Here is a 14,951-nt window from a genome sequence, read left to right as displayed (position 1 = left end):
AGTGAGCTGGAACCAAAGCATGGCTTAAGTCACTCAACCTCTTAGACAGTTTTGAGCATGTGTTGGGATATCTTTCCTAGTCAGCCATGCTGCTTGGAGATAGTTCTATCTCATCCACAGCTTTGATTAGTTGTGTCCACAGCTTCTTAGGGCCAGTGTAGTGGCTGCTTTGATCTGCCTGGAAGCCACTCGGCCTTGGCAGAGGAAAGCAGTCGTGCTTCAGAATCACGTCTGGAGCTTGCATAAGGTACTTTGTAGATGAGGAACAAAGCAGGAAGAGAAGTGAGCCGCAGGGAGAGACCTACTGCTGCAGCATGCGAATGCCGGGACACCGCTGTACCCCTGGGCTATGTGCCAGAGAGAACTTTCCTCAGAAAAAACATTCTCCCACATAGCTCCCACTTCAGTTCCCCTTCACCCTGATTTTTAAGCCTCTCATGGGACTGTGAGAGCTGTCAGGAAGGTTGTGTGCAACAGGACAGATATCCACCTTTTTCCCAGGGTACAGGTCCTCAAAAGGCACACACAGATACAGAGAACATTGTGACCTCCACTTGCTCCAGACTCTACCAGAGCTTAGACATTAGAAATTGTATATATATATATCCTAAGCATACTCGGGAGGGTTTGCTGGCTATGGGGGCTTGATCCAAATGGATGACAATGGGAGATTTCCTATTGACTTCCAAAGGCTTTAAACAGCTTCTCTTACTTTCTTGCAACACACTCAGCAAAGTTGTGTTCTTTACTGAAAGAGAATAAAATAGGCATGAGATGCTAGAGGTTAAAAAAACATCTTGTTAAAGGCTTAGCCAAAAGACACAGTTAACCTTGAACTAAGGAAGCCCAGTAACACGTGGGATAGTCTGTCTGTCTGCTGTCAGGGCAGATTTGATCATGGTGAATGGATCTCCACAAAGGGGCCTGGCACTTCCTGCTGGAACAGAGTCTGCCAATTTTCTCTTCCCTCAGTGTATCACACCAACATCTGGATAACTCTGCTTCCGTTCTAACACAGAAAACACATCAATCCCTAAATCAGCTTGCACTGATGAGTCAACAGTAACGTGATGCCCTTATGGCTGGAGTTGTCTTTGAGTGTTTGAAGGACATCAGTAATCCTGATGCAATAGTTACGCTGGAACAAAGGACATACAACTCCAAGTGTCTTTTCTTCTCAATATTCATCTTCCTTCTGCAGTTGAGCTTTCCATGTTGGCCTTACTGAGGCACAGAGGCACAGGATGGATGTGACCCTACAGCACCTGACCTTATGCGTTTGTGTCCAGCACCTGGACTCTGAAGAGAGGGTGGCCAAGTTCACATTCTGCCCACTGACCAGCCCCTGCTTTGTAACTTGTCTTCTCTTTACTGCTGTGACAGCTGAATGTTAATTTGTTCAATGTTTGGTTATGGAGCACACACAAACTTAGCATCAGTTGTGTTTTGCACTTGCGAATCTTCACGTGCGTATCAACACAGATTTGATTGATCTTTTTCTCAAGGAGAGTTTAGGAAAATGCGGTCTCGAAATCTGGAAACTGAAAGAAAATTCTGCTTGGAAGCTAAATTGCAGAGTTGTCTTGTTGCATTTAAAAGGAGAGTTTAGAGATAAATTATCTATGAATTTTATGTTAATTCTTCGAAATACCTTCATCAACTGAAGTAGAGAGTATATCCAAGTTAGAAACATTACAATGGGCCATGTAAAAGTGGGGGGTCTTATTCTTTTAAACTCAGATGCATTACAAGGTTTCTGCGTCTTGTGCTTGAGGTAGCTTGAGACAAAGGCTCAGTAGTCTGTATTGTAATTATAAATTTGCTTGCATTTCATTCTGTGGTGTTTGATTCATTCCAGCTTTAAAAGATTCCAGTAAGAGATCCATTAACAGCGACTGGAAAATTGAGCTTCCTGGTGAGTTTCAGATCGCAGGCACCACTGTCCGGTACGTGCGAAGGGGGCTGTGGGAGAAAATCTCTGCCAAAGGACCAACTAAAATACCACTGCACTTGATGGTAACTTTATATCCTTTGTTTGTGTTTCTTAAGTGATGCAACAGAAAGGGTTTATATCCTAGCTGAAAGTTGAATTTTGATTGTTTGCTTCCTCACCACAGTGTTCTTTTGCAGCATTGCAGGGGCTGGAGAAGCCCAGCTCCCCACTCAAAAAGTGATGCTCTATTCTGAGACAACAGGCAGTGTCCCAGTCAGCTCATGTCCAGTGCAGGATACCCCTGTGTCACAGACAATAGGACAGGTCCATTCTAGAGGATGTAGATTCCCAAGGACCTTTCTTATTTCTTGGACATACCTGATCACACACATAGAAGCTTATTGGCTGAAATGTCCTTTCAGGTTTTGCCAGAATGTATTCTGTGTTTAAGTAGTCTGTTCTCTACCAGAAGAGGTGCAGATCTAGTATGCACAGATGATATATGTGAATTGGAATCTAAGTAATGACGTAATTGCACACAGAAATGTTCTTTGTTTTCTCTATATTGCTTTTTCAATTGTATGTAGTTTAAGGTGTTTTTTGACATTTTTTCCTAATGTTCAGCATAGTCCTTCTGTTAACCCAGCTTGGTATTTTATGGACAGCCACGTGGCTGAACATGAATGAGAAGTCCACAGGGGTGAGAAGAGCAGGACTGTAGTCCCAGAGCTGTCACTAGTGATGGGGTGACCCACGGGCCAGTCCCTTAATGCTGGTGTAGCCTTAACATTCATATCTGTGAGACGGCTGTAATGATGCCTGTCTTACATATCTGCAGAAAGCTTTACAGGTTCTATAGCAAGGTTTGCATAAAATGATTTTAATTTCTTCATTGTTTCCTGTAACTTTTTTATTCTATTCCATTTTTCTCTGTGCTGTTTCTTTTCCTTGTGAATTTTGTCATGTTTGTTCTCTGAAGGTTATCTGTAAGCACTGCTGAAAATCAGCATTCTCTCCCTTTGCTCACCTGATTTTTTTGGCTTGCTGGTGTTCATTGTGCAACACTTCCTGACCCAGTTTGAAAAGCTCCGAAGATGCCTGAACTTTTCACACACACAAAAAGATGACAGTAGTACTCCACTTTGTCAGTGCTTTCTTGGTGTCAAAATCTGCTGCACAGGAACATGAGGAGTTTTGTCTTTGCTTTCTCAGACAGATGAGTGAGTTTACGGGCTCACAGACCAGTGTAGAGCTGTATTCTAAGAGGTTAGAGCTGGAAGAGTCAGAAGTGCAGGGCTGGAGACACCAGCACCTTCCTGGCTCTCCTGTGTAATTCAGGGTGTGCCCACTCAAAGGAGGTGAATACAGGCACCTTCTTCACCATCAGAAACATCAGCTTCTGCTTGACTTTGGCCTTAACACGAGCCTTCCCTCCTGAAACCAGGACTCTGACAAAGTATCTTGCACTGCCAAGGTCTTCCTCACCTCATGTGAGAAACAGGAGTTGCACAGGTACCGTTTGGGAAGATGCTGTGCAGGGTTCCTTTGGCAGCTCCTGGAACCTTCCGGGACATTACTTGGTTGAGGTCCACTGCAGTAAAATGTGGTATTGGCACTTTGTGAACTTCAGCATCAGCAGAGCTTTGGTTTTAAAGAAATACTCATTTCCCCTTTGTTAAGGAGTAAGTAGCTAACATAGGAAACCAGTGATTATGAACCAGAGCTTCTCCACAAGCATGCTGTCCAGATACAGACAGGCCCTTTCAGCAGACATAAGCAGAGGAAATGTTCCTTCTTCACCTTCCATCACAGAAATGATTGAAAATGAGGAATGTAAAAATTACCAGACGGTTAAAAAACATGTGGTTTTAAATCACTGCCAGTGGTAAACAAAGCACACATGAAGTCTTTGCTTCAAATCAGATTCAAATCTTTTCCTTGATACAGGGTGGTGGGTTTCATTCTTTCAGCACAAGAAAGGCAGGATGGTTACCAGTTCCCTCTAAATTCCCTCTATTTAAGAAAACTGTTGTTCAAACAGTGGTGGAATACACTGGACTGACAAAGAGCCAGAAGCTTCAGTCAATCCATTGTGACCTGCATTTGAAACCAATTATACACACATACACATACACCCCAATTATATATGGCTACGAAATTGCATGGAATTGGTTTCATATGGGCCTTTATATTCACTAGTCTCGCACCCATATTGAGATAATAAGGATTTCTTTTTAGGAGCTGGTTTTTAATACTTAAGGCATTTCTCCAAGTGCATTGCTGTGTGTGTATTTCTTGGAGAAACTGATGTTTGTGTAACTAGGCCTGTGCTAGTCCTCCTCTTGCAACAGAGGACAACCAAACACTCCCAGAGCAGAAAGGGGCTTTAGACATGGCTGACTGATCAATTCTGTAGAACAGGAGTTCGTATCTCTGCACTTCAAGAAAGCCAGAGCAGGGCTCGAGCTCTCTGCCTCTGTCTGCCTGGTATTTGAATTGTGTTTAAAAAACCAATATTCATCTTTGAAATTGTAATGATGACTGGCTGGTTTCAACCCTAGTGTTCAGTCCTGGTCGTGAGGCTCCCTCTGTAGCTGAAGCAAAATCATGTCTTTGTTCCCCACATCCTCTGGAAGAGGCTCTTCTGCCCAGGGTTCTGCCCTGTGCAGAGCAGCTCATGGGTGCTGAGTGTGTGGAGCTTCCCCCAGTGTTCACAGCTCAGGCTGCCAGGACCCATTTTTTCAGCAAATTTGTTTGGTTAAACAAGCTCCTGACAGCTTTAGTGAGATTATTGGTTAAGTAGGAATGATTTGTGCAAATCTGAAGGGGAAACAATTATTGTTGGGAGAAAATAGCATTTGCAAATTTGTCTTTTTTCAAATGGGCAGCTGCTTGCTCCACTTATGAGAGCCCTGCTTAAAATACCTTATTTGATAAAGCATTGCTCCTGTTTCAGTAGGTGACGAGCCAGCACAATTCACCTGTCTAATGCTATTCAGATTATGAGATAATAAGTATAAGTAAGTTTAAAGCCACAGCATGAATATTACAGTAGTACTTCAGTGCACTTGTTAATAGTGTGGTAACTCAGATTCCATGGACCCCATACTCCATGGGATGTCTTCCAATCAGTTCTGGATCAAGCCAGGGAAAGTGAGAGCCAAATGAAGTTCAACATGTAAATCAAAACAGGACCAGTACTCTCGTCTGCCTATGGTGAAAACACAAATATTTTTCTCTGTTCCTTTGTTAATAGTCAGGGAATTTTGGAGTAATAACACTGGAGACATCACAAGTGATTCCATAGGAAATAGCCTGCTGCTGGGAGCAGGTTTCACCTTCCTCTGGTAATATGCAGGGTTGAAAATATATGTTGCCAGCAGCTGTATGATATGGCTTTTGCTTGTCATCTGCAGTTTTCTGAGACATTAAAATCCTGCTGCTACAGCTTGTCAGCAGGAATAGTTATACTTATCTTGAGTGCCACATTTACCAGGAGACATGGGGCATCTTTTGCATTAGTTGTTTTTGCTCTGAGAGGCATCACCTTGTTCTTTCAGATGTTTAACTCTAGATGCTCTTTAAAATAGTTGTTACATGAGAAGTGCTGATTTAATACTTCCTGTTGTCTTTCTCTTCAGATAGCCAGTGGCCTGCTGATCATGTGAGGCTGAAAGTTATGCCTTGAATCCCAGGTTTAGGCACCCCTGTGACTGCTTTAAATAGTCACAAATCATAAGCAGTCCTTGCTGCTGCAGTTGCCCTGTTTTACCAGCACTGTTGTAATTTAAGTTTTCTAGCTAAAGATTTGGTTGCCTTTCACGAGGTATTTATATTTTAGGAATTTTTTCCTGTGCCAGCATTTCCAGCAGTGCTATCTCCACAGCCTGTTGGCTCTCCCAGCACAGTATGTTGCAACGGCCTCTCTTTTCCTGCCGAACCAGGTGCTGTTATTCCATGACCAGAATTATGGAATTCATTATGAATACACCATCCCTGTAAACTATACTGCTGAAAACAGAAGCGAGCCAGAAAAGCAACAGGATTCCTTGTACATCTGGACGCACAGCGGATGGGAAGGATGCAGTGTGCAGTGTGGAGGAGGTGGGGACACCGGGAAGCTTGGTGGGACTCCCTGTGTGGTGTTTGCAGGCTCCAGCCACAAGAGAGGTGCCAAGGCATGGTGGAAATTGGCCACGGAAATGGACGTTGCCATAATGAACTCTAAATGAGAGCTTATTCTCTCTCACCAGCTCTCCCAGCTCTTATCCCCATCCCCACAGTTAATTTCCAGCCAGCTTTTTGGCAGGGACACTACTCTGTCACCACAGGCTGGAGCTGCACCTGGATTCCTGCTGCACGGATGGCTCCAGGCGCTGTGTGCAGCCCCATGTCTCCAGCCCCCATCACATTCCTGGAGCAGTGTCTCCGCAGGTGTTCAGGCATGCTCAGGGAAAGGCACTTCCTTCCCCAGGGCTGGAGCAGGGCAGTGCTGCTGTGACAGCTCCTGGAGATTTGCATTGGATGCTCCCATGCTGGGTGGACGTGCTGGGAGCCCAGGAGAACATGGCAAAGCTCCCTTCCCAGAGGATCCCTGCATGTGCCCATACAGATCTGCTGAAGCCCTGGGGGGAGTTGATGCTGTGAAAGCAGAGACTGGTTTGTCAGACACTGTCCATTGCATTTTCAGAGCTGGAAGAAGTAGGTTGTTCCCTGAGGTAAACCTACTTGGATCATTTCCAAGCATTCTGGGCAGTCTTTCTTCACCAGCAGACCCAGTTATTTATGATGTGACATGACAGAAGGAAAGAGTTCATCTTCGTATTTGCAGGCTCACTGCCCTCAGTGCGATGAAATTACAGATCTTTTTCTGTAAATGGAACTCGCTTTAAAATAGACACTTTTACTCATGCATTAAAATAATAATTTTTAAGCCATTTAAGGAAGTTTATTTGCAACTTTTCTGATTTTTGTTGTAAGACTTCTACATACTTGAATCAAATCAGTGTCTGCCAGCATGGCTCTCGCCAGTAGTAGCTTGATAATTGGTCTTTTACTTTGGTTGTCCAATGCTTTTACTACTTAACCAAGCTGAGAAGGGCCTTTCTCACTTCCATACAGACTTTTGCAAATTTTTTATTAACACAACATGAGTTGTTTTTTATTATCAGGTGCAGATTGTGAATAAACTCAATTTGATGCAGGCTTGGGGTTAGAAAGCAAACCTGAGCAACCAAAATAATTAGCAGTTAGGCAAAGTCACACAGTGCAGGAGTGCCACTTTCCTTGTCACATCTGGTCACTGTCATGCTCCCTGTGGCACAGCTTTCCTGATGCCACTCAGTGGAAGGCTGAACTCTGAGGGCCACACTGGGTGAAAGAAACTCCTGATGCACAGTTGATGTGAGAAATGCTGACTCCTCCTGAGATGCCTCCTCCCAGCAAGCGTTTTAAAGCATTGTATCTGGAGGAGCAGAAGATGAGAAATAATTTATTTTGGTGGCTTTCATGTGTCTTTGTGAAATACAAACAAGCCCAGTTAATGACTCTTGAACCTCAGTCACTGCTTTTCATCCTGACTTTCTGCTTGGGGAGCAGCAGGAGGCTGTCCTGTCATTATCAGTCACTGGGCGTGCGAGGTCGTGTGGCTTCAGCACATCTGCCCGAGGTGATGACAGGGCACAGCTACCTGTGGAGGAGGAACCAGAAATGAAAACAAATTGTTTTCAAGCTCGTTTCCACATTAAACACTAGAAAGAGAAAGCTCAACTTGCTGCTCCTGTGAAATAGTCAATTGCATGATTATTGAGGAAAGATTTGTAGCTTTTCTGAAAAAAAAGCAACCCAAAACATGCCAGTACAAAAGTTAGGCAGAAGTGGAGAATAAGATTTCTTGCAGAGATGGTAGAGTACATCTGGTAGAGAGAGCAGAGGGCTCCAAGCTTTTGAGTTTTGGTTAATGAGTGGATGTGATTTTGTTCAGAGTTTTTTTTGATTTGGCTTGCAGGTGAGCGGAAAACCATCGTGTCCTGCACTCGGATCATTAACAAGACCATGACGCTGGTGAATGACAGTGACTGCCAGCGAGTGACCCGCCCTGAGCCCCAGGTCAGGAAATGTAACACACACCCCTGCCAGTCACGGTAAGGAGTTAAAAAACACTAAAAACCAATATCCTTTTCTTTCAGAAACTGCCCCTTTCCAAAGCCTCCATCTGGTGAACACAGTGAAAATGTCTCAAAGTATTGGGACACATTGTTAGCCACAGTAAGCAGCTGTAATACTCATTTCCTTTTGTTGAGCAGGTCAGATTTTCATTACCTCAGACAAAGCCCATTTAATTTGTGGTCAGTAAGGCCAGATTCCATGCAGGCTGCCTTCATGCATTGTTTGGGGATGGTTTTCTTTTCCCCTTGGCTGCCTCCTGGGAGACAGAACAACTTACAGTATAAAGTTAGACAAGAGTACAGTGACCACATATCTAAACTTTTTTTTTTTTAATCAGCACAGAATGGGGTCTGATTAACTGTCAAACAGTACTACAAAAACCCTGAAGTCAAGAAATTAAATTATGATGAAACACATTTTAGATGCTTTCCTCCGTAAGGGTGCTTTTCTCCTCAGTAGTTACTAGAGATCTCTAAAAATAATAAAAATATCCCTTTTTAATTTGGCAAGCACTTTTGGCTGAATTAATTTTGATCTGTGTTGTATTAAAAAAAGACATTTCTGGCCAAAATGACAAAAGACAGGAAGGTAACTTAATTTGTTCCGTTTGTTTGCTAACAAAAAAGTTCACATTTGCTCTGCAGTGATGTTTAGCATTGTAGAGAGGAATAGACACTCCAATTTTGATAGTAGTTAGAATAACACCAGGATCAGGGGTTTGATCCCTGTATGGGCCATTCACTTCAGAGTTTGACTCAATGATCCTTGTGGGTCCCTTCCAACTCAGAATATTCTGTGATAAAATAAATTTCAGATAAAACTGAACAATACCTTAAAAAACATCTTCAAACCAACCTTCTGGCTCCTGCATCAGAAAAGCCAGGGAAATGCACCTACAAAGCTAATCCTGCTAGCAGAAACAATGGGGGAAACAGCAAACAGCACACTTCCTTCTCATTAGATCTGCACTCTGATTAAAGTGCCCTGGAACAGAGAAATGCAGTGTCAGGTCATCCATCAATAAGGCTGGTTCAGGTTTCAGTTTCTGTCTGCAGTGCCTGTTATTGCTGCTGCACAGTATTGGAGCTGTACAGCATTCAATACTGAAAGGTATAATGAGATACCCTCCTGGTGTGTAAGGAGAGCCAAAATCCCAGTGGCTTCAAGGAAGCAACTGTCATTTCCATGACGAAGTTCAGTGAGGCTGGGATTTCTGTCATGTTACTCTCTCAGATTGAAACAACAAGCATCTCCTTGCGTTGCTGCCCTGGCATGAAGTACTTCTCCCAGACCTTTTGGAAAGCTGTTGGGAGGAGACCAGAGTGAGCCCAGGCAGGTGTATGGAGGGGTTCCAGGTGGTAGAGATGAAGAAAAGCAGCTTAAAAAGTTCTGGAAGACATGGGCAGCTTCTGCCTTTACCAGCTGAGAGCAAGCACAGGAGGTCCTGGCCATGAGGTCTGTCACAGCCCTGAGACCCACAGTGTGCTCAGAGGGATCTCCGTGACCCTGAGCCCCTAGGGAAGTCTCTTTGGTGCCATTCCACCATGGCATTGCTGCCTGTCCAGGGCAGTGACAGTGGGTGAGGTTAAATCACACAAAACCTCCTGAGAAAGGATTACTCTGCTCTTGTACCCAGCCGGTGTTCCTTTGGGGAATTGTACCCAGCTCTTAATGTTATTCCAAGGTCTCTTTTCTTCTGTGTGGAGTCACCAAGCAGTTTATAGGCACAGTTTAGCACAGTTCTGCTCAGCTGCAATGAGCTCTGGCGCAGTGACACTCTCGTTGGCCCATTTTTTTCAGAGCAACGACAGCAGGCAGTGAATGTGCTTAGAACCCGAAAAGGCCACAGAATCCTTGCTGATGATCTGATAGACCACACTCCCTCACTCCCTCCGTGTAGACTATGCTTTCACACTTAACATGCTTTTAACTGGAAACATTTTCAGAAGCACATTCTCTGTGCCTCTTTAGAATTTAAATTTCCACTTGCGTTTGCCCACCCAGACATTAGAAATGCATGCTTAGCATATTCTCTGACCAAGAACATCTTAAAGAAACCATTCTCTTTCACCATGTCAATGCTTTTTTTATGAGCCCTGAATTTGTTTTAGGGTTTCAAGTAAAATTATTGTAGCATCTTGTTACAGTAAGGTCCTTTCCCGTTTCCACTCAGACCTAAGCCCTTCACCTGAGTTCAGAAGAAGGAACAATGCTCTCCTTTCTCTATTGAACCTGCTCTGTTTTGTGCATTTTGAACTGCATTTGCACTTAGAATTTAAAAGAATCACCTTTCAGAGTATTTATCTCTAGAGAGGGGTCTTTTGGCCTGCACAGGACTGGGTCAGAGGACACTCAGTCTCTGTTTCACTTTTGGATGGGTTGTGTGATTTTAATTCACTATCCTACACTGTCCCTTTGTTTCCTCGCTTAATCCATGTATAACCTGAATTGCAAACTCTTTGGGATGGGGTGAGATCATATTGTTTGAGAGGAGGGAGAAGCTGTTGCTGTTGAGATTGTAGTAAAAATACAAAAATAGTTACCCACATTTATAAAGTGATCAGGAGAAAAAAAGGGTATGTTATTAATAACAGTGTCTTTCTTCCAGCACAATCCCAAAGTGCTTTGTAAATTATATATCCCTTTGAACTTCAGCCACCTCTCAGGAGAGCCAAATAATGTAGGGCAGGGGACAGTACTTTCATGAGGCCAAGGAGATTGGAATTCTCCAACTGCAACCTAGCATCTGAGAAAAACAAAGCAGGATTTAAAACTTGATTGGATACACTGACATGTTTTAAAATTAAACGTCAGAGAAGAGAATTTTCTTAAGGGTTTTGTTGAAACTGGCAAAACTAAAAGAATCTTCCATTCTTTATTATTGTTACTCTTTCACCTTTTAAAAAAAAAAAGCCTCTTTTTCTTCCTATTTTATTTTTTATGTTCCTTGACCCTCTTTTTCCATTAAATTCTTTACAGCTTCCTTTCCTGTCCCAACTGCACCCTATTAGCACCTCTTTATTCTAATCCTTTGCCTAGCTCTTTAGATATTTTTTACAAAACCCCGCTGTAACCAGATGGAATCTGGATTCCTGCATGCGGCGCATATGGGTCGCTTCCAGCACGCCGAGCACCAACCCAAATACACCGGCAGAGCCAGCCCTGGGGCTGGCACCAGGCTCAGAAATCACAGATCACATCAGCTGTTTTCACTGAAAACACAGCTCGGCCAGTGGCCACACACTTCTACATGCATGGTTGGGTCTGTGGCTATGAAACTGCTCCCTCCAATGCAGGAAAAGGACCAAACCCACATGAAATTCCCCAACTGTTAGACTTGTAATGGACTGTGTGCAAACGCTGGTGATTTTTCTCCTCTTTGCTGTAAGAGATTTTAGGAGATCAGGGGCCTGCTGAATATTTGGTGTTCTTACATGGATGCTGAACAGCGGCATAAATGCCAGAAATCCCTGGCTGCATCTACAGAAAACCACAGGAGACCTTGAGCCCTTAGTTTTACTGTTTAGGACTTGAAAATATCTCCTGAGCCCAAGGGTTAGTTTTCTGCTACTACCAGCAGCATATCATAGACTCCTTTCTATAAACTGTGTTTTTTCCGCTGGCTCCTTCCCTCACTAGAAGGCTCTCCTGTGACCTTGCTGTTCATGTGAGTCAGAACCTTTTATTTCCAGCCTAAGTTATTCATTGTCATTTTTCAGCCTTTTTTTTGTGCATCAACTCTGTTCCTTTTCTTACTGAGTATTTTCCCTCCCTTCTTCTCTGCCTTGGGCTACTTGCTGCAGAATACAACAAACCATTGGATCTCCTCCTTCCATCATTTTTCTGGGTGAAATCCATTACGTTAACTTCTTATTGCTTTCTTCATGGCTGCATCATATTTGTGGCTTACAGTCATTTGAGATGTTTTCCTCCTCATTTGTTTCATTGTATGACCCTTGCTTTAACACAGAAATGCTTGTTATTGGTCCCTGAGCACTCAGCCTTGCACTGTGTGCTGTTCATTTCCATCCTAGCTGTGTTATTGCAGTACTCAAGGTTATTCAGTTCTTCCTGTATGACATCCTAATCCTCTGAGGCATTGACACTGCTTCTAGGCTTTGTATTGTCAGAATTTTCCCCAATTTTTCAGCAATTTTCTTCTTTTTGTGCCAAGGTCATTAATGAGCATACTAAATTAGATCAAATGCAAGACAGACCTTTCAGGAAGCCCAACTGATCTAAATTCCTTTCAGAGCTGATATTCCTTTGCAGCACTAAAGGTAGATGAGAGGCCAGCTCTCACCTCTCATGTGAATTACACGATTATATATCCACGTTTCCTAGCATGTCACCAATAAGCATTTCCCATGCAGCAAAAGGAGTTCTTCACCAAACAGATTAAATCTACCACATTTCCTTTGTCTGGAAAACCAGTTATTTTAGTCAGAGAAATGCAGCCAATGAGTTTTTGCCTGGAGGAACCCTGTCTTGCATCCTTTTACCACTGTGTCCTTGATTATTGTTGCCCTCCAAATCGGCTCTAAAAGCTGGCACACTGCTGAGGTCAGCTCTGTGGTTACATGGATCACTTCCTTCCTCCTTTCATCTCTTTCACTTTTCCATCCGTGGGCTGGAATCCAGCAACAAGCTCTCCAAGGGCTCACACACCACAACAGTGCCCACTGGGGAAAAATCAAGCCAGTTCTAAGAGTCAAGGCCCCAGTTGGCTCAGCACCTCAAAAACTTGTCCAAAGGCTGGGGAGTGCCAAAATAATGGTGCCTCAGTGTGTTGGTTGATAGTGCCCATTGCTTTGATTCCTGGTCTGATTTAAACTCATGGTGTGTATCCATATGACCCTGCTGACTGAGAGTTCCTCTAGACTTCACTATATCTCTGTGATAGTGCTCTGTTTAACAGCCCAAGAGTACAGAAATCAGAATAATACAGAAATCAGTCTGTCTCCCTGATTCTGGGCTGTTTGCACCCCATTTCTGTGTGTTTTCATCACAGGTAGATGGAGAGTGAAACAATTTCAGATTTATTTTGTGAAGTGGTAGTCTTGCAAATACTAGAATTTGGGGGGAACAATATGATGGAAAACTCTTTGAGAATGTCAGCAAATTACACAAAGAGCTGTATAGAAATTGCACTAAACTGGAGGCATGTGGGTGTTTGTTATCTGAAGGGACTGAGCTGAACATTTAATGGCTCCAAATAGGTCAGTCCTTTCATTTATGCAGTCAGGCTCTTTTGGAGCCTGTACAAATGTTTATCATGCATAAGGTTCAAAGCCAACAGGTTCAAACCCTTGTCTGTGCCTTGTGCTGAGAAGTATCTTCGATGTGCCTTGGATTTGGTTACATGAAAAAAAAGAAAAGAAGGAACAGCCGTGGGGAGGGTTTCATTTTAGCCTGGAAATCTGGCATAAATAGTAATGTTAGCACCCTCTGATCCAAGGAGGCACCACGTAAGAGCTCATTTTGAAGTACTTCCCAAAGCTGGATTTGGGATCTCCAGAATCAGCTTGAGCTTAATGAATTTGCCAGGACTGTGCTGGAGCGGCTGGAGCAGGGAGTGCTGCGCTCTGGTGGCAGCTCCTCGGGGACGCTGCCTGCAGCAGGGCTCCCATGGGCCTTGCGGGAGCAAAAGCCAAAATTCTGCAGAGCAGAAAGCCTGAGACACTCCTGGGCACCTTTATGAGGGGTGGCTGATGTCCTGCTGTGGGCGTGTCAGATGGTGGTGATCCCCATCCACCAAAGGGAGACAAAAACTCCTGTGCTCCAGGTGGTAGGCAGGTCATCAAGTACCAATCAGTGGCTAATTAGCCACTGAAAGACAGTTTGCTAGTATCTTCCAGCAAATCCAGCAATTCAACTCAATGGAGCAGTTCTGGGAGAGAAGGCTGGGGAACACAGTGTAGAATGAAAAGTGCTCACTGACTGCTGCTAAATCAATCCAAGATGACCTGCTAGAGCAGGAGCTAATTTGGCATTAATTTTCACATGGAGTCATGAGACAGGTGTCTTAGCTTTGGTGTAAACACCCAGGCTGGCTTACATCATGTTCTTTCCCAGTGCAGTGTTTGACTCAACAACCTTGTGGTTGACCATTGCCTTGTTTTAAAATGTTAAATGATCTGTGCTGCTTTGTTTTGAGGCTCTTCAGGCCAAGTGCAGTTCTAACCCACAGAAGAGGATTAGCAGGATAATCTAGCAAAATATTTAATTGTGAAATCCATTCCTCCTGCTGCCTGCTATAATTATCTTCACAGTTTGCATCCTGTGATGGGAGCTGAGAAAAAGGCACTGCTTTTTCTGGAAAGGCAGGAATGGAGCTGAAAACCAGTTGCCCCATTAAAGCTACACCAGCCATGAAGGTGGGTAGGGGAAACTCACTGTGGAGGAGCTCTGAGAGTGCTGAAATTCTGTCTTTTGGTGTAGTGGGGCAGCTGCCAGCAAGCAGGACAACCCCTCACACACCAACCCCACACTGAGCCCTACAAAACCGAGAGATCTGCTCATTTCGGGAAGGAGGAGAGGGAATACAATGGCTTCCATTTAAAAAAGAATTTCCCAAGGCATATGTAAGTTCTAAAACATTGTTCCATGGCTGGTCTTACTGGTGGGAAATTGAAAAAAAAAAAAAAAAGCTGTCAAAATGATAATCACTAAAGAAAAAAAGAAACCTGTGTGAGTAAAAGCTGGCAAGTCTGTTAGCAGAATGACTACTGTACTGGAAAATTACTGAGCACTGTTTATAAAGGCAATCAGACAGGAATGTTAGTCTTGGAGTCCTACTTTCGACATCAGCAGCTGTATTATTCTACTAGATTCCTGGTACTTTTCTCCA

General features: G+C 43.6%; 1 protein-coding gene across 4 annotated transcripts in view; it reads left to right on the top strand.

The window, feature by feature from the left end:
• ADAMTS17 (ADAM metallopeptidase with thrombospondin type 1 motif 17) overlaps nt 1-14,951 on the top strand; it is a 166,475-nt gene that overhangs the window by 114,073 nt on the left and 37,451 nt on the right. For all 4 annotated transcript variants that reach the window (XM_042039414.1, XM_042039415.1, XM_042039417.1 and 1 more), the window contains 3 exons: nt 1,859-2,016; nt 5,878-6,037; nt 7,941-8,076. In XM_042039414.1, coding sequence (XP_041895348.1) covers nt 1,859-2,016; nt 5,878-6,037; nt 7,941-8,076 — 454 coding nt within the window. The remainder of the gene's footprint in view (nt 1-1,858; nt 2,017-5,877; nt 6,038-7,940; nt 8,077-14,951) is intronic.

This window comes from Corvus kubaryi, unplaced genomic scaffold, assembly GCF_017639235.1.
Source record: "Corvus kubaryi isolate FWS band 111438036 unplaced genomic scaffold, C.kubaryi_AGA036_p1.0 37394, whole genome shotgun sequence".
Taxonomy (NCBI): domain Eukaryota; kingdom Metazoa; phylum Chordata; class Aves; order Passeriformes; family Corvidae; genus Corvus; species Corvus kubaryi.
Note: the sequence above shows the minus strand (reverse complement) of the source record. Positions and strands in the feature narration are given on the sequence as shown.